Source organism: Pantherophis guttatus, chromosome 4 (genome assembly GCF_059756535.1).
Source record: "Pantherophis guttatus breed Tessera chromosome 4, ASM5975653v1, whole genome shotgun sequence".
In the NCBI taxonomy this organism is placed as follows: domain Eukaryota; kingdom Metazoa; phylum Chordata; class Lepidosauria; order Squamata; family Colubridae; genus Pantherophis; species Pantherophis guttatus.
This window is the reverse complement of record NC_142066.1, coordinates 11,812,543-11,831,716: the sequence shown is the minus strand read 5'-3', so window position 1 is coordinate 11,831,716 and position 19,174 is coordinate 11,812,543. Positions and strand designations below refer to the sequence as shown.

Here is a 19,174-nt window from a genome sequence, read left to right as displayed (position 1 = left end):
GTTTTCTCACACATGCTTGACAAATTAAACTAACCAACCAACCAAACAAACAAACAACTAGCAAACAAACAAAAATAAACAAATAAATACAATTTAATTGCCCCTAACAGAAAGCCAGTTTCTTCAAGGAATTGAATTCAAAGTAAACTAGTTTTTTTAAAAAAAATGATTTTGTTGAAAGTACTAATATTTTGTAAGATACTATAACAGGGACATACTGTGGCTAAACTGATAAGAGCTGAATAATAAAAAATTGTTAGTGGGGAAAATGTGCTACCAGGCTCTTTAGCATTTTTTTCCCACCATAGACTTACATGGTTCTATCACACTGGACAGTGATAAGCCCATCAATCAACAAGGGTACAGTCATATACTTCCCAGGATTGATCTAAGGCAGGGTTGTCAGCAGACTGCATGTGTCATGCGCAGGCAATGCCCACCCCAGCTCCACAAATGGGAAAAAACATTGCAAAATATCACGTGATGGCAATGTGACGCAGTGGCTGGCAGGGTTCTGGCAGATGCCCTAATTAAATCATGACTCTTAAGCCAAGCTTCAAAAGAAATCCAGTTATTTATTAGGAGCTGCATGTTGGCACATTCCCAAGTGAAGCCAGCTCTGACCTTGCATAATTTACGCTCCAATTATGACCCTGTTTTCCCCCTCCCCCCAGGGTGTGTCATCAATCACATTCGCCAATGGAGCAATTTCACAGGTTGTAGAGGTCACTCCCCTCTGGCTGCTGTAGGTTACCCTGGGACAAAGCCTTGAGAGAGATAAGCATGGAATGTGCATCTGTCTTTGGCTGCTATGCCATTTCACTGGTTTCCCATCACCCTAGCCTATGGCAACTCGAGAGCAGGCCAGGGATGCTTTGCGAGTTGACAGCGGGTTTGACACCCCTGATCTAAGGGAAGGTTCTACCTCCTTACATGATGTGGCAGTAAGGACTTAAATCTCTTACAAGGGAAAACATATGCAAATTACTCCATCGTATATTAATTTCCCTGTCTGCTGGAACTTTATTCACTCTTGACCTCCTGTCTCTTCTAGAGAAAGCTCTTCAAAGGGGATAATAATATAGAAGAAAGAGGATCATGAATTTCCTGCATTTAATTTTCATTCAAACAATTTTGAAAGGTATGTCACTGCTGATGTCTTTTTTAGGTTTTATAGCATAGTTCATCCTCAAAGATTATCTGTAGAGATTAGAAAAATTGTCTTGATCTTTTATTATAGTCGCTTTTTTCTTATAGAGAAATTCATTTCTAAGGGACGCAATGGCTCAGTGGCTAAGATGCTGAGCTTGTCGATCAAAACATTGGCAGGTTAGCAGTTCGAATCCCTAGTGCCATGTAATAGGGTGAGCTCCCATTACTTGTCCCAGCTTCTGCCAGCCTAGTAGCTTGAAAGCACGTAAAAAATGCAAGTAGAAAAATAGGGATCACCTTTGGTGGGAAGGTAACAGCGTTCTGTGCGCCTTCGGCATTTAGTCATGCCGGTCATATGACCACGGAGACGTCTTCAGACAGCGCTGGTTCTTTGGCTTTGAAACAGAAATAAGCACTGTCCCCTAGAGTCGGGAATGACTAGCACATATGTTTAAGGGAAACCTTTACCTTTGCCTTAATTCATTTCTATCATCTGTTGACCATTTCTCCTTCTTCCAGGGGCCCTTTCTCAAGTTACTCTCACTCAGTCAAGTCTAGTAATCAAGAAACAAGGAGAATCAGCCCAACTCGTATGCTCCATAACTGGCTTTGATATCAATAACCACTATATGCATTGGGTGATGCAGAGGCCTGGGAAACCATTGGAATGGTTGGTATATTATCGTATCCCGAAGTACAGTGGTTATTCTCCTACAATACAAGGAAGATTTACTGCATCCAAAGACAGTTCCAACTTCTACCTCCAAATGAATGACCTGAAAATGGACGACACCGCTGTATATTATTGTACTGCTGATATACACAATGGTTGAAAAGAATCATGACCAAGGGAAAAATCCTTCTTGGTCTGGAGCAGTCATGTTTCATGACCTGAACAGCTGGCAGGGTTATTTATTATTAGAAACCATTGTTTCTAAAGAAAATAGAGAGGGGAATCTTCCTCCCAATGAGGAAAAATTGCTTCATGCATGAAAACTCCAAGATGTGAGTTACCATCTGTTTTCATATCCATTTGTTTATCTCACAGATCATCAACAACCCTCCACATCAGTGTTTCTCAATCTTGTCAACTTCAGGATGCCTGGATTTCAACTCCTAGTGTTCCTACTCAGCATGAATTCTGTGAGTTGAAGTCCGGACATCTTAAAGTTGACTATGTGGATTAAAGACCAGCCCAAACAGATGTTGGAGAATGCACATCCATGTTCAGTTCTGAGTGCCTGTCCTTTGATTTATCACAACCCTTTGTTTAATTGTAAGATAAAGGTAAAGGTTCCTGTCGCAAATATGTGCTAGTTGTTCCCGACTCTAGGGGGCAGTGCTCATCTCTTTTTCAAAGCCGAAGAACCAGCGCTGTCCGAAGACATCTCTGTGGTCATGTGACTGGCATGACTAAATGCCAAAGGTGCATGGAATGCTGTTACCTTCCCACCAAAGGTGGTCCCTATTTTTCTACTTGCATTTTTTACATGCTTTCGAACTGCTAGGTTGGCAGAAGCTGGGAAAAGTAACGGGAGCTCACCCTGTTATGTGGCACTAGGGATTCGAACTGCTGAAATGCCGACATTTTGATTGACAAGCTCAGCGTCTTAGCCACTGAGCCACCACGTCCCTGTTTAATTGTAGAATGACTCATGGGGTGTGTGCCGACTTCTTGTATAAATGGGGAAAGACACCTTCAGCACAATGTGATTGCCCCCCCCCCAGCTGACAGACTATCCAACATATAGTGAGGGTATGCTCTAACAGAAGGTATCCTGGAGATTTTAGGGACTTCCTCTGAGTAACAACGACAGCTACTGACTGAATCTCCAAACTCGACATTAAACTCTGAAATGTTATTTCTGTTTTCCTCTTAGGTTTTCTTACTGCTTCTTTTTAATTGTTTTAACCTGTAAAAATGAAGTGTATTAATATTGTGTGTGACCAGCCATATGCTAAATAAATAATGGAAATTCATGGAAAATTAAATAAAAAGATAATTTGGAAATATACTTATGATCAAAATGCTTACACTATAAGACCTGTTGAACCACTCAGTTTACAACTCTTTATGGTGGATCCTCCAGATTCATGAGGAGGTCCAAAATATGTTTTGACTTGTCTCATTAGTTCTGGTAGGATGGGTGTGCTTTGAATCCAGCCTGTTAGAGAGGAGCATCTGGTGGGGTCCATGTCTTCTCAACATCTGCTCTATTTGGAACACTATTCCATCTGAGATCAGATTAAGTCCAACCATGCTGGCCATTTGCAAAGCTCCTAAAATCTGGCTTTTCTCTCAATCGTGGGAATTGGCAGTTAGTTGAGCTTCTGAGTAGTGTTAATGTCTTACTGGTGAATTTACTTCCTGTTGTGATTCTTTACTTTTTGCTTTATGCACAAATTTGTATGGGTTTATTTTATTTTAAATTGCACTAATATATGTGTTTTGTATGTGTGTATGTATGTATCTAGGTATGCCACCTCTTTGGTAACCATATTAATCCACTCAATAGAACTCAACTGGTATTAAATTACCAAATTGATCTATGTTTGATTAGTCTATATTTTTGTTAATCATTTTCATTCAATACAATTTAACTGCTCCTAACACTAAACCACTTCAACAATCCTGCATCTTCTAAAAGGAACTGCAGCGATTTTTGTTTATTCTCAGAGTTTAACTTTCTAGGAAAAGAATTCTTTGAGTGAAATGCACATTCTAGTGACTGCATTCATGCTGTTTTCTTTGCAACTCAAAAAAAAAAAAATGGGTGTGTGTCTTTACAACTGCTATCTTCTTGATTGTGTTTTGATTTAGCAATCTAACCAAAAATTTGAATTCTCAGATGGTTCTCCATCCGAGTCCACTCTACAGACCTGATATTTGTGGTGGACTCATGAATCTTGATCTTAACCATAATTTGGCTGATCTATGAGTAGTTAAGGGACGCGGTGGTTCAGTGGCTAAGATGCTGAACTTTTCGATCAAAAGATTGGCAGTTCAGCAGTTCGAATCCCTAGTGTTGTGTAAACGGGATGAGCTCCCGTTACTTGTCCCAGCTTCTGCCAACCTAGCAGTTTGAAAGCATGTTAAAAATGCAAGTAGAAAAATAGGGACCACCTTTGGAGGGAAGGTAACAGCATTCCATGTGCCTTTGGCATTTTGTCATGCCAGCCACATGACCACGGAGACTTCTTCAGACAGTGCTGGCTTTTTGGCTTGGAGATGAGCACCGCCACCTAGAGTCAGGAATGACTAGCACATATGTGCAAGAGTTTATTTTTAGCCTGATTCCCCTTATCTTAATGGCTCTACTTAAGTGTTTCTGATACTTTTCTGTTACTCAGCTCTGTTACTTTTGTAACAGCCCTTGGCTGTTCTGAGTTTTCCTTTCAGCTGGTGCTTCTTGGTTTTCTTAAAGGGGGAAAGGCTGGCTTGAGCTTCTTGGCACTGTTTTCTGAGGTTCCTGACACTGTCCTTTTGGGTGTACTTCCCACAATCTGTTCATGATGGTTTTAGATTGCAATGCACAATTAAAGTACTTGGTACTTAGGGCACTATTTTCTTAAGTACCGTGTACTTAGAGCAGGGCTGTCAAACTCATGACCCGTGGGCTGGATGCATCACGTGCTGGCCACGGCCAGTTTAGCGAAGGGGAAAAAAGTCACAAGACATCATGTGATGCCACCATGATGACACATGTGTGACACCCCTGACTTAGAGTATTATGTACTTACATAATGGGCACTTTGAATACTATGCAAATTACTTTAGGACATGGATTCTTTAAAGGGGAAGATGCTATTCCACATAGAGCAATCAAGGATTAACGTGACCATCAGGTTCCTTGTAGCTGGAGATCAGATTCTCTGCTCATCTTGGTTAGGCAATATTAACATTATGGAATGGACAATCATGGCATGTTTCCTATTTGCATTCCCTGCATGTAAGGCAAAAAAAAAAATACGGATCTCTTCTACCTTCATGTAATATTCCAACATTTCACTCTGTTACCTTGCTGCACCATCATCTTCTCCTTTTTTAATTTTCTAATTTTCATTGTTCTGTCACAGGCAGTTCATCCAGTTCTACCATTATTGAATCTGGTGGTGACGTTAAGAGGCCTGGGGAGTCCATAAAATTGACTTGCACAGTGTCTGGATTTTCTGTAGCAGAGGCATACATGGACTGGATCCGTCAACGTCCAGGAGAGGGACTGGAATGGATTGGACGTGTTGCAAAGAGCGGAACTGTGTATTACAATAGTGTTTTGCAAAATCGGTTAATCTTCACAAGAGATACTGCCAAAAATCAAGTTTTTGTCCAAGTCAATGGTCTAAAACGAGAAGACACTGCCTTGTATTTCTGTGTAAATGACACACAGTGACTGAGCCCCTTCTAAAAGTATCCTTCCTGAAATACATCTATCCATCCTGCTCACAATTGTGAATGTCACAGCTGCTAAACACATCCTTTTTTCAGACAGCTGTGTTCCTCAATCACTGTGATAAGAATGATATAACATCAACAGCCTCCAGAAGTTGTGAATGCTCCAACACTGGAAATTTTTTAAAGAAGATGTTGGATAACCATTTGTCTGAAGTAGTGTAGGGTTTCCTGCCTAAACAGAAGACCTCCAAGGTCGCTACCAAATCTAATTCTATTCTATTCTATTCTATTCTATTCTATTCTATTCTATTCTATTCTATTCTATTCTATTCTATTCTATTCTATTCTATTCTATTTTCATATTGCAACTGTCATATATGACATGGACAAGGGAAATGCAGATATCCCATGTTCCCAGTTGCAGAACTGAAAAGTGAGTTTTAAATAAGAGAGGAAATGAGAAGGGAAGAATTATTTTCAAACACAGTTGATGATTTTTCTTCCTTGTTTACTACATAGTAAAGGCCAGTAGAAGAGAGCATGTGGATCTCATAAATTTTAATGTTGTAAGCCTTCCAGAGTCAACTGTATGAGAATTGGGCAAACATATGCTTAAATAAGAAGGGATGTGGTGGCTCAGTGGCTAAGATGCTGAGCTTGTCGATGAAAAGATTGGAAGTTCAGTAGTTCTAATCCCTAGTGCCGCATAATGGGGTGAGCTCCCATTACTTGTCCCAGCTTCTGCCAACCTAGCAGTTTGAAAGCATGTGAAAAATGCAAGTAGAAAAATAGGGACCACTTTTGGAGGGAAGGTAACAGCGTTCTGTATGCCTTTGGCATTTAGTCATGCCAGCCACTCCGCCGAAGCCAGAGACAACTTCGGACAGCACTGGCTCTTTGGCTTTGAAACGGAGATGAACACCGCCCCCTTGAGTCAGGAACGACTAGCACATAAGTGCGAGGGGAACCTTTATCTCTACCTATGAGTATCTACTGTACTAAATGGTCATTACCTTGCTTTGTTTTTAAGTCCAGACCATATTGTCCATGCAATAAATTTGGATAGGCCTTTTATACTTCTGTGGAACTGTAAGCCCAACCTGTAAGCCCGAACTTAAAACAAACAAACAAACAAAAAATGTAACATTGAAAAAGATCATCAAATGGAAAGAAAACATGATGAAGTTCCATTCCCTAGGCTTCGGTTTACCATGAAGAATTTATTTTTAGCCTGATTCCCCTTATCTTAATGGCTCTACTTAAGTGTTTCTGTTACTTTTCTGTTACTCAGCTCTGTTACTTTTGTAACAGCCCTTGGCTGTTCTGAGTTTTCCTTTCAGCTGATGCTTCTTGGTTTTCTTAAAGGGGGAAAGGCTGGCTTGAGCTTCTTGGCACTGTTTTCCGAGGTTCCTGACACTGTCCTTTTGGGTGCACTTCCCTGTTCATGATGGCTTTGGATTGCAATGCACAATTAAAGTACTTGGTACTTATGGCACTATTTGCTTAAGTACCGTGTACTTAGAGCAGGGCTGTCAAACTCATGACCCGTGGGCTGGATGCATCATGTGCTCGCCACAGCCAGTTTAGCGAAGGGGAAAAAGTCACAAGACATCATGTGATGCCACCATGATGACACATGTGTGACACCCCTGACTTAGAGTATTATGTACTTTTTTTTTTTTTTTTTTGTTAATTTGATTTATATGCCGCCCTTCTCCGAAGACTCAGGGCGGCTTACAATGTGCTCAGCAATAGCCTTCATCCTTTTGTATATTTATACAAAGTCAGCTTATTGCCCCCACAACTTACATAATGGGCACTTTGAATACTATGCAAATTACTTTAGGACATGAATTCTTTAAAGGGGAAGATGCTATTCCACATAGAGCAATCAAGGATTAACGTGACCATCAGGTTCCTTGTAGCTGGAAATTAGATTCTCTGCTCATCTTGGTTAGGCAATATTAACATTATGGAATGGACAATCATAGCATGTTTCCTATTTGCATTCCCTGCATGTAAGGCAAAAAAAAAAAAAAATACGGATCTCTTCTACCTTCATGTAATATTCCAACATTTCACTCTGTTACCTTGCTGCACCATCATCTTCTCCTTTTTTAATTTTCTAATTTTCATTGTTCTGTCACAGGCAGTTCATCCAGTTCTACCATTATTGAATCTGGTGGTGACGTTAAGAGGCCTGGGGAGTCCATAAAATTGACTTGCACAGTGTCTGGATTTTCTGTAGCAGAGGCATACATGGACTGGATCCGTCAACGTCCAGGAGAGGGACTGGAATGGATTGGACGTGTTGCAAAGAGCGGAACTGTGTATTACAATAGTGTTTTGCAAAATCGGTTAATCTTCACAAGAGATACTGCCAAAAATCAAGTTTTTGTCCAAGTCAATGGTCTAAAACGAGAAGACACTGCCTTGTATTTCTGTGTAAATGACACACAGTGACTGAGCCCCTTCTAAAAGTATCCTTCCTGAAATACATCTATCCATCCTGCTCACAATTGTGCAAGTCACAGCTGCTAAATACATCCTTTTTTTAGTCAGCTGTGTTCCTCAATCACTGAAATAAGAACTGTCATACTGCAACTGTCATACTTGACATGGACAAGGGAAATGCAGATATCCCATGTTCCCAGTTGCAGAAGTGAAAAGTGAGTTATAAATAAGAGAGGAATGGAGAGGGGAAGAATTATTCCCAAAGACAACTTCTTCCTTGTTTATTACATAGCAAAGGGCAGTAGAAGCGAGCATGTGGATCTGATAAATTTTAATGTTGTAAGCCCCCCAGGGTCACCTCTCTGAGCATTGGGCAACCATATACATAAATAAATAAAAATTAAGGTTTCCCTTTGAAGGAAGCAAGGAAGCCAAACAAAAAGTCATTATGGGACAATGCAGAGAATATTTGGAACTAGCATTCATTCATTCATTCATTCATTCATTCATTCATTCATTCATTCATTCATATTTATATAGACACCCAATGATTTTATAAATGGCTATATAAACATGGTTCTGTGCAGCATACAATGAAAAATAAACCATATGAGCCCCGGTGGCATAGTGGTTAGCGTGCAGTACTCAGGCTACTCCTGCTGATTGATGGCTGTCTGCAATTTGGCAGTTCAAATCCCACCAGGTTCAAAGTTGACTCAGCCTTCTATTCTTCCAAGGTGGGTAAAATGAGGACTCAAATTGTTGGGGGAAATATGCTGACTCTGTAAACCGCCTAAAGCACTGTAAACCAGTATATAAGTCTAAGTGCTGTTGCTATTACTATACAATAAACAATATTAAAAGTATTCTATAATTAAAACCATCCATTAGTCGTACTAGTAATACACTTAATAGAGAATTTGATGTCATGGGTAAAGCAGCCACCTACCTAAATCACCAATTCCCTGAAATCCTCAAGGAACGCCCATGTTTTAAGGGACTTCCAGAAAAATGTTGTAGGAGATGACCAAGCTGAATCTGAGGGAGGGGTCAAACACATCATCAGTCATGAGTCCCTGCACAACAACAAGAGATCTAAGTCCAACCCACCCTGTGGGGGGGTTACATGCGGGCCACCTGTGGTTTGTTTTTGGCCTCCATAGCCTCCAGCAGCGCTCTGCCAGCCAAAAATGGGCCTCATGGAGGCCCCGCGAGGCCCCCACATGGCCTGTTTTCAGCCTCCCCAGCCTCCAGCAGTACTCTGCCAGCCAAAAACGGCCAAATGAAGGCCCCATGAGGCCCCCTCATGGCTTGTTTTTGGCCTCCTCAGCCTCCAGCAGCACTCTGCCAGCCAAAAACGGGCTGCGAGGCCTTTGTGAGGCCCATTTTTGACCTGCAGAATGGCATCTTCCCATCTTCCCCACCACTCTCCATCCACTCCCCAGCCCACAGAGGAGAACTACAATGCTGATCCGGCCCTCAAAGAAATCCAGTTTGTTACCCCTGACTTAGAGTGATGTGTGTATTTACTTAATTCTGCTCTGAATTTATAATTTTGCCAGTTTCATTTCAGAAGTTTTTTTCCTTGAATCTCACAGCTCTCATCTTCCAATGAAGGAAAAAGTAAATGCATTTGCTCCTATTTATAGTTGTTCTCACTTATCTCCATTCATCTGTCAAATTTAGGGTCCTAAGCTCTGCAGCATAATGCAACTCCTCCCATTTATATTCCAGACAATGCCACCAAGAGTGTGATATCCTGCCAACATAATTATGGACACCAAGAGTTGAATGCTATCAACTTATTGGATATGAGCTCTTCTTTCATCCCTTAACTTGTTATATTTTGCGTTTTCCTGTCAGAAATATGCAAACCAAGACTTGCACTTCATTTTTAAAGGCCACTCTTCGGTTTCCTAGAAACAGGACTTCCTTTCGGCCTGAGTCACTCATCATAGATTTATTAAGGTTTCCATTCATTGCAATGCTGTGGCTCTTAAGCATCTTGTTGTTCATCTTAACACCTCCTTGTAAACCTTTCTGTTCTGACCCAGCCTTAGCAGAAACAAGAAACAGACTCCTTGTCACAAAAAACCCCTCTTCATTTATCTCCTGTGAATTAATGCCATTCACACACTGAAAAGTCCAAGCAATAGTCCTTCAAAGGGTTTACTGCAGTAACAGACCTTATCAGTTCCTTACGATAATTGCCAGACCATGAGCTCCCAGTCCTAAAGCTACAAATTAAGTTCTGGGAAGCAGTCTTTGTAGCACAAAACACGATGAGCCAATTCTTCAGAAATCTGAACTGTTGTCTCCTATGACCACCACTCCCCTTTCCTTCTATTTATTTCCCAGCCAGGGAGGGGTCATTCAGCATCCATGTGTGCCTTGCTTCCCAAATCAACTCCTTGCCCTCAGTTGTTCTCCTCTTCTAATAGTTCTGTGCATACGTGCATCTCAAACAGGCCCCAGATGTTCTTCCTCCTCACTCATCTCCACCTCCAAAGGCAGCTGCCTCTCTGGTGGCTTGGAATTGTCGGATGGCCCTGGCTCTATCTCTGCATCCAATGCAGACCATCCATCAGAGCCTTCTCCGGGCTTCAGAACTGGCCCAATTTCCTCCCCAACCTCTTCATCATCTGAGTCAGCTCCACTGGCAGCTGGTGGGTCACAACACTTTCTGCCTTTTTAAAAAACAAAACAAAACCCATAGTTGTTTAATAAAAGTTCAACTATGAGAGGATTAATTTGCTTGCTTGCTATAGACAAGGATATCACTTGACCCTACTGGTTCTTATCCTTCATTAAAGCAATCTAACTGCCTCTTTGCTTTCTAGATGGGGATTCACAAGTCACTCTCACTCCCTCTGATCCAGAAGAAAAAAGACCAAGAGAATCCACAAGATCTGCTTCAGGATTTGACTTAAGCAGTTATGGCATGCTTTGGATCAGGCATTTTCCAGCAGCAGTGGGTTTTGGATTATTTTACTACCATGCTCATGCATGCTCTCTTCGTGTGCGCACCTGGTTCATGTGTGTGCTCCCAGTTCGCATGTGTGCCTGTGTTCCATGCATGCGCCCAGTCTTCGGCACATGTGCTTTGCTTGTGTGCGCACCTTCCACGCATGTGCCCGGCCTCAAAAATATGCCTAAATAGGATGGCATACAGCCAGGGCAGGTGGGCGGACCCACCTGCGATTTCCGCTACCAGTTCAGGCGAACTGGTACGAACCGGCTGAATATCACCATTGGTTTCCAGGGAAGGGTCTGGAATGGTTAGTTCATTATTCTTCAGGAACAAACAACCACTATTCTCCAGCTATCCAAGGGAGAATCTGGGCCTTCAAAAAGCAATCCTCAATTCTATTTGCATATGAACAATCTGAAGCAAGAAGACACAGGTGTCTATTACTGCGCTAGAGATACACAGTGCTGAAAGTCTAACATTAACTCATGTAAAAACCTCTCTAAACCTTGGAAGGATGTTCCTGGAGGTGGAGCTCGTGTTCCATCACACTTTTGTTCAGAAAAAAAAATGTTCAGAACTAAAAAATAGAAGAAACCGCAAAGGAAGAACAAAAATAGGGAAGGAAACATTGGTTTACCCATCTGGAGTAACTGTTGTGCAGGAGTGTCCTCAGAGCTGAAAGACATAGATTGATTGTTTATTCATTCAATATATTTAAATGTTTGTCCACTTCCTCAAGTTTTAGATATCTGGATTTCAATTCCCTGAATTCCTCCACCGGCATGAATTCTCCTGAGAATTCTCCAATTCCCCCACCGGCATGAATTCTCCTGAGAATTCACGGGGACTGGGAGGTGGTTAAGCTTAGGAATTCTACTGTATGTATATGTGATCGATGAATTTTCTCCTGGTTGCCATTCTCCACTTTTTGTTTTGTATATTTTATGGCTTTCATTTTTTTTTTAAAAAAGAGACAATTGTATTGTATTGATATTTTATGTAGATCGCTTGTTGATATCACTGCACTTGCAAGAGGTCTGTAGAAAATCATCTACGTCTAAATTTTTATTAGTTGATCAAAAGATAAAACACACCCCAAAAAATGAAAATAAAGAGAAAGTAAGGGGGAAAAGGACAAATAAAAAAATGTACAGGAAAAGAGAGGGGGGGGAAGACAAAAGCATTGACTTCCAATTCTGTTTTTAGGGCAGTAGAATAAGGTAGTAACATACAGCTCCAATTCCTCCACCAGACCCATTAGGATAGAAATATGGGCTATGTTGGGGTTTTCCATCTCTTAGGTATGTACATCTAGGCTGATACAAAGGTCTCTTCCCTTCCCTTCCCTTCCCTTCCCTTCCCTTCCCTTCCCTTCCCTTCCCTTCCCTTCCCTTCCCTTCCCTTCCCTCCCATCCTCTCCTCTCCTCTCCTCTTCCCTTCCCTTCCCATTTTGTCTTCTCCCCACTTCCTGCTTGCTACTGCTGTTTGACTGGCAGATGCTGTTGATGGACAGCTGGGTTTTGTTGATGATGGGGGATATAAAGGCAAGTAGGATCAAGTGATATTCCTGTCCACAGCAAGTAACAAAATTAATCTTCTCCCTGTTTACCTCTTTGTTTAGCATCGCTTTAAGAAAAGAAGACAGATAGATTTACAAGGCAGTGTTGTGATGAACAACAAGGGAAGAGTTTATAGTGACAGCGTGGATAGCCATACATTCTTCTCAGCATCTCCATTCATGTTCTCCAAGTCTTCCCCCACCTGAATGTTCAGCCTTTTCCATTATTTTGGCCCTGAAGAAAGGAAACATCTGTACCTAAAAGGATCTGTTATTAAATGGGTGGTGCCCATTGGTGCTCAGTTCATAAGGCAAGAACATCTTCATATAGTTGAAGTTTCTGAGACCAATTTATATCTCTATCTATCTATCTATCTATCTATCTATCTAGCTAGCTAGCTAGCTAGCTAGCTAGCTAGCTATATCTATAGATCTATAGATCTATAGATCCTGATCCTCCAGATCCTGAAGATAAAACTCAAATACTTTGGCCACCTAATGAGAAGGAAGGACTCACTGGAGAAGAGCCTAATGATGGGAAAAATTGAGGGCAAAAGAAGAAGGGGACGGCAGAGAACGAGGTGGCTGGATGGAGTCACTGAAGCAGTTGGAGTGAGCTTAAATGGACTCCAGAGGATGGTAGAGGACAGGAAGGCCTGGAGGAACGTCGTCTATGGGGTTGCGATGGGTCAGACTTGGCTTTGCAACTTACAACAACAAATATATCTATATATCTGTATATCTATATCTGTATATCTGTGTGTGTGTGTGTGTGTAAAATTTATATTTCGCTGATAAAGAAATAAAGGGAGACTAGTATAGATCTATTTCAAGCTATTTAGCTCTCATCAGCTAGCCATACTCTTACTTGGATTTGAACTTGGGCTGCCTACATACATACATACATACATACATACATACATACATACATACATGTATGTATGTATGTATGCATTCATGCATGTATGTATATTGATTGTTACAAGAAAAATACATTTATTAATCTATCAATATTCCACAAGGCAGGAAAATAAGGCTTTTCTACAACTTGAATGGAAGCATGTAGAATTCTCAGGTTTCTATTCTAGACTGAAAAGTCAAAACCAATTCAGGAAGACCATCTCATCAAACCCCTTCAGTATCAATGCAAAGAAAATAATGTGGTCTTGTTTATGAATTCATCCTGAGTTGCCCACCAAACAGAATATAAATGCATAGTAGATGAAGTGTGGATTGTATTCATTGTATGTATTCAATTCATGCTTATACTTATATATATATTATCTAATACGTACTCAACAAAAACAAACAAACAAACAAACAAACAAACATGCACCATTTCTGATACAAGCTCAAGGCTTACTGTTACGCAGCAGGTTAAATTTGAGGATGTGACTTGCTTATATTTGTACCATCCGTGAGTTCATGCAAATGCTCCTGGTGTGGCTTTTTCTTAAATGCCGTAATCGAGGATCAGTTTCAAGTCACCAGAGTAAATTCCATACCTCCATCATGGAGCTAAATATCTTGATTTCTTTCTTAATGGTCTTACCTGCATGTAAGGGGGAAAAAAAAACCCACATTTTTTTAAAGACAGCAAGTGGTTTTTCTCATACCCATTTTTCCTTTTGTCCCCTTTTATACTCTTGAATACAGGTATTTCCTCACAGATTACACTGACGGAGTCTGGGGATGGCCTGAAGAAGCCAGGAGATACTCCACGGCTGACTTGTACAGTCTCTGGATTTGCCATCACAAGCTACGGAGTGTCCTGGATCCGTCAGACCCCTGGGAAGGCTATTGAATGGAACGGTATCATCTGGGGTAGTGGAAGCACTAACTATAACAGTGCTCTCCAGAATCGGATCAGCATCACAAGGGATGCATCCAAAAACCAGGTGTTCCTTCAACTGACTGGTTTAAAGACTGAGGACACGGGCACTTATTACTGTGCAAGTGACACAGTGAGCAAATGCTTTGCTGAAGCAGCCTAAAACTTCTCTTCCTCAAAGTGAATCCTTAGTTATTTGTTGCTTTTGACTGGCAGCTGGCAATGAGGTTGCTTTCAGGCTCCGCCAGCTAGAGTAGAATAGAATAGAATAGAATAGAATAGAATAGAATAGAATAGAATAGAATAGAATAGAATAGAATAGAATAGAATAGAATGGGATGGGATGGGATGGGATGGGATGGGGTGGGGTGGGGTGGGGTGGGGTGGGGTGGGGTGGGGTGGGGTGGGGTGGGGTGGGGTGAGGTAGAATAGAATAGAATAGAATAGAATAGAATAGAATAGAATAGAATAGAATAGAATAGAATAGAATAGAATAGAATAGAATAGAATAGAATTCTTTCTTGGCCAAGTGTCATTGGACACACAAGGAATTTGTCTTTGGTGCATATGCTCTCACTGTACATAAAAGAAAAGATACATTCTTCAAGAATCATAAGGTACGACTTCCTGTTTGCTGCTGGCCGCCGCCAGACGTTCCTTTGGGATCGTCAGCTTCCACTGCCTGTCAGAGCCGCCTTCACAACGGAACGGCGGCTCGAAAAAACTCCGTTCCCATGAGGAAACGGAGATAGAGCCGGCAGGGGTGGGTAGAACTCTCTGCAGAGTCCCAAAAGTTTTTCTTTTACTTTTGGGATGGAGCGGATGAGATGCCCCATATCCCCAGCCGCTGCTCCGGGCTTTGGGAGACCTCTGCTAATGCAGAGCCAGGCGTCAAAAGCAAGCCTGCGAATTTGACAGATTACTCAAAGAAAATGTGAGCTGGACCTGTAATACTGAAGCGCAAGTATTTTACTTATCTTTTAAAAATTACTTAAGAGAATAGAGGAAGAGAAAGAGGAAAAAAGTTTCTTTTTAAAATGGCGTCTGCCGCGGCTGGAGAAGAGTTTGAGAGGGAAAGTTCTTCCGTTTTTTATTATTACAATGTAGCGGAATAAATACCACTGGCTACATTTGTAGACAAAACTCCGCTCCTGTTTTTGTTTTTCTCTTTTTCCCCTGGAGGCCTGATTGTTGCTGGCTGGAAGTCTTTTGTCTTGTTTTTTTTTTTTTTCTTCTAACAAAGCCTGCTTAGGCGGAAACATGGCACTGAGGCTTGTGAAGTCAGACAAACAAATAGGTGGGGGGGATTCCCCCACTAAGAATTTAAAGGAACAAGTTTTAACTCTTCAGTCCCAGAAACCTGATTTTAATATAATAGAATTTCTCTTAGAGGAGATTGAAAGAAGGGATGAGATTGTGAATCAGCAACTTGAAAAATTTAAGCAGGAAACTAAGGAATTGGTGAAATCCAAGTTTGACTTTTTGCAGCAAAAAATTTTAAAAGTGTCAGAATTCATGATTCGGTTGGATACAAATACTAATTTACTAGAGTCAAAAATGGATGAAATTCAAGATAAATTGGACAATAGAATTCAAAAAATTGAAAATGATTTGTTAAATATTCAGGATTATAGTTCAGAAGAAAAATTTAAAATGGATGCTGACCAAAAGTCTGGTAATGTAGAAAATCTGCAACAGAGGATTGAAAAAGAGGTTCTAAAGATACAATATAATTTCACAGAATATGCAATAAGACTTAGAGGTTTGCAGGAAAATAACAGAGATGACTTAAGGAAAATATCTTCTGAATTTCTAGCTGGGATTTTAAAGATTCAACCTGAGGAAGTGTTTTGTAGGATTGACAGAGCTTATCGAATAAACTCCTGGACTGCCAAGCAAAGGCAATTGCCTAGAGATGTGGTAATCTATTTTTCAGATAAAGAAATTAGGAATAAAATTGTGCAAAATTCCTTCAATTCTAATTTGCAATTGTATGGAAGAAAGATTTGGATTTACAAGGAACTCCCACCTAAGATATTAATGGAAAGGAAGAAATTTGGCTTTCTGGTGTCTGAGTTAAAAAGGAGAAATATTCAATTCCGGTGGGACGTCCCAGTTGGTATTATATTGAGATATCAAGGAGAAAGATACCAGTTAAATACTGTTGAAAGAGCGGAAGAATTTTATCAAAATAGGTTGAAAATGAAATTAACGTCTTCAGATATAATACAGGATAAGCAGAAGGAGCTGGAACTAAAGACAGAGACTGTACCAGATAAATTGCCTTTGGATTTATCGGATACCCCAGCTGGATTATCTACAAATTTGAGAGAAGTGCCATCTGATTTTAATGTGATGACTTATCAAGGCAAGGACAAGCTTGGAAACCAATTAGAGGATATACAAGGGATAAAAAAGAAACGCGAGACACAAAAAATTAGGATGGAAGTCAAACCCACAAAAAGAAAACAAAAAAAGAAATAGGTTGTACAAAAATAGAAATTTCTAACCCAAGCAACAGTGAAGCCAGTGATTTTAAAATATGAATGATTATGTGAAAACATAGAGGAGGCGACATATTGGTCAATATCATCCTGAGGATAGTGGCAGATCTCTGCATTGCCGTAATTTTGGGACATGGAAAGAGCCTCAAATTGATGGTTTTGAATTATCTACTTTGAAACTTCTTTTTGTGTTGATAAATATATTATAATTATCTTGAATTATAAGGCAAGAGAATCACATTGGGACATGCAGAAGATCGGGTTGTTACCCAATACGATGATGGAAATTAATAATCCTGATGAAACCCACAATTATTATTATATGGAATATAATTATAATGTCACTCGGGTGGTTGTTTTTACTTTTATATATATAAGAAGATGTTTACTACTGATGGGGGCAGATATGATTGGAGATCTTGAATAAACTGTTGCATCAGCAAGCTATGTTACCCTATTATGGATGTTGGTTTTAACAATCCAGTGGAAAGACTTCAAGAAGATATTATATGGACTATAAATTTAAAGTTATTGTCTTTTCTTTTTTTATTTAGATATAATGGAATATATATATATATATATATTTTTAAGTAGTGTGGGCAGTGAATTAAAGATATCAAGAATTGTTGTGTATGGTAAATTTGTAAGACAGTGGGTGAATAAGCTAGCTACAGACTGATTAGTTTAAGAAAAGGGATTTTTAAGTGATACATTTAGGGGAGTGGAGGAAATGGATAGAGTGGAATAAATGTTAAATTAGATTTTATGGGGAGCCCGCTTTGAAATGTTATTAAAGTAGGACTTATCGTATAGTTTTAAAGTGGAAGGTGGTTTTGAATTGTTGCAATAATGTATAGATATAAAACACTATTATGCTAAATTAGAAGTTATTTTATAATAGTTATAGTATAATGTGTTTGTTTTTTTTGTTTTTTTTCTCTTCTTCTTTTCTGAAATGTATGGATAAAGGGGGATTTATAATACTTTTAGTAAGTAAAGGTCAGTATTTTGAGGAGGGAGTAAGTAATCTGTTATGAATTAGGGTTTTTTTTTGTTACGAAGAAGTCACAGGGGGGGAAGGGTGGGGAGGGGGGGTTAGGGAGGGGGGGAGGGGGGGGAAAAAGGGGGAAAAACTTGTATTTGAAAACCTTTTCAATAAAAAAAAAAAGAATCATAAGGTACAACCTTTAATGATAGTCATAGGGTACAAATAAGCAATTAAATCATATTAGGAAACAGTCAATATAAATCATAAGGATACAAGCAACAAAGTTACAGTCATACTGTAGTGGGAGGAGATGGGTGATAGGAATGATGAGAAGATTAATGGTAGTGCAGACTTAGTTTGACAGTGTTGAGGGAATTATTTGTTTAGCAGAGTGATGGCGTTTGGGAAAAAACTGCTCTTGTGTCTAGTTGTCTTGTTGTGCAGTGCTCTATAGTGTTGTTTTGAGGGTAGGAGTTGAAACAGTGTATGTCCAGGATGCGAGGGGTCTGTAAATATTTTCACAGCCCTCTTTTTGACTCGTGCAGTATACAGGTCCTCAATGGAAGGCAGGTTGGTAGCCATTGTTTTTTTCTGCAGTTCTAATTATCCTCTGAAGTCTGTGTCTGTCTTGTTGGGTTTCAGAACCAAACCAGACAGTTATAGAGGTGCAGATGACAGGCTCAATAATTCCTCTGTAGAACTGGATCAGCAGCTCCTTGGGCAGTTTTGAGCTTTCTGAGTTCTTTGTTGTGATTTTTTTATGACATTTTTGATGTTAGGTGTCCATTTTAGATCTTGAGATATGGTAGAACCTAGAAATTTGAAGGTCTCGACTGTTGATACTGTGTTGTCTAGTATTGTAAGAGGTGGTAGTATGGGAGGTAGTATGGGAGCTATGTGTGAAAGAGTAAATTTGGAGCATACCATAGGAGCATGTGGGGCAGACAGATGTTCCTGAAATAAAGTAGCCCCACAACTTTATTGTGGGACCACTTTCTATGACATGTAAGGCTTCAATGACATGTAAGCCCCTTTCTATGACATGTAAAACTTCAAAGGTGATAACCAGCATCTCGAATCATATCTGGAAGCCAGTACAACATGCTAACTAGCAGTGTTACATGCGTCTAAAGAGATGCACACATAACTGCCTGCAGTGTTGCACTCCAAACCAACTGTGGTTTCCAGATGGTCTTCAAGGACAGTCCCCTGTAGAATGCATTGAACTACTGCAAATGAGAGGTCACTAATCAGCATGCTGTTCCAGTCCAGGAATTGGCAAAACTGATGCCCCATATATGTATGCAAAATCCCCCATGATCA

At 40.2% G+C, this 19,174-nt stretch overlaps 1 gene segment (V, D, J or C); it reads left to right on the top strand.

Annotated features, from left to right (window-relative positions):
- Positions 1-12,240: 12,240 nt before the first annotated feature.
- LOC117657399 (Ig heavy chain V region PJ14-like) lies at positions 12,241-14,522 on the top strand. The segment is given in 2 exon segments: positions 12,241-12,271; positions 14,185-14,522. Coding segments are annotated over 2 exon segments (369 nt in total).
- Positions 14,523-19,174: the final 4,652 nt, after the last annotated feature.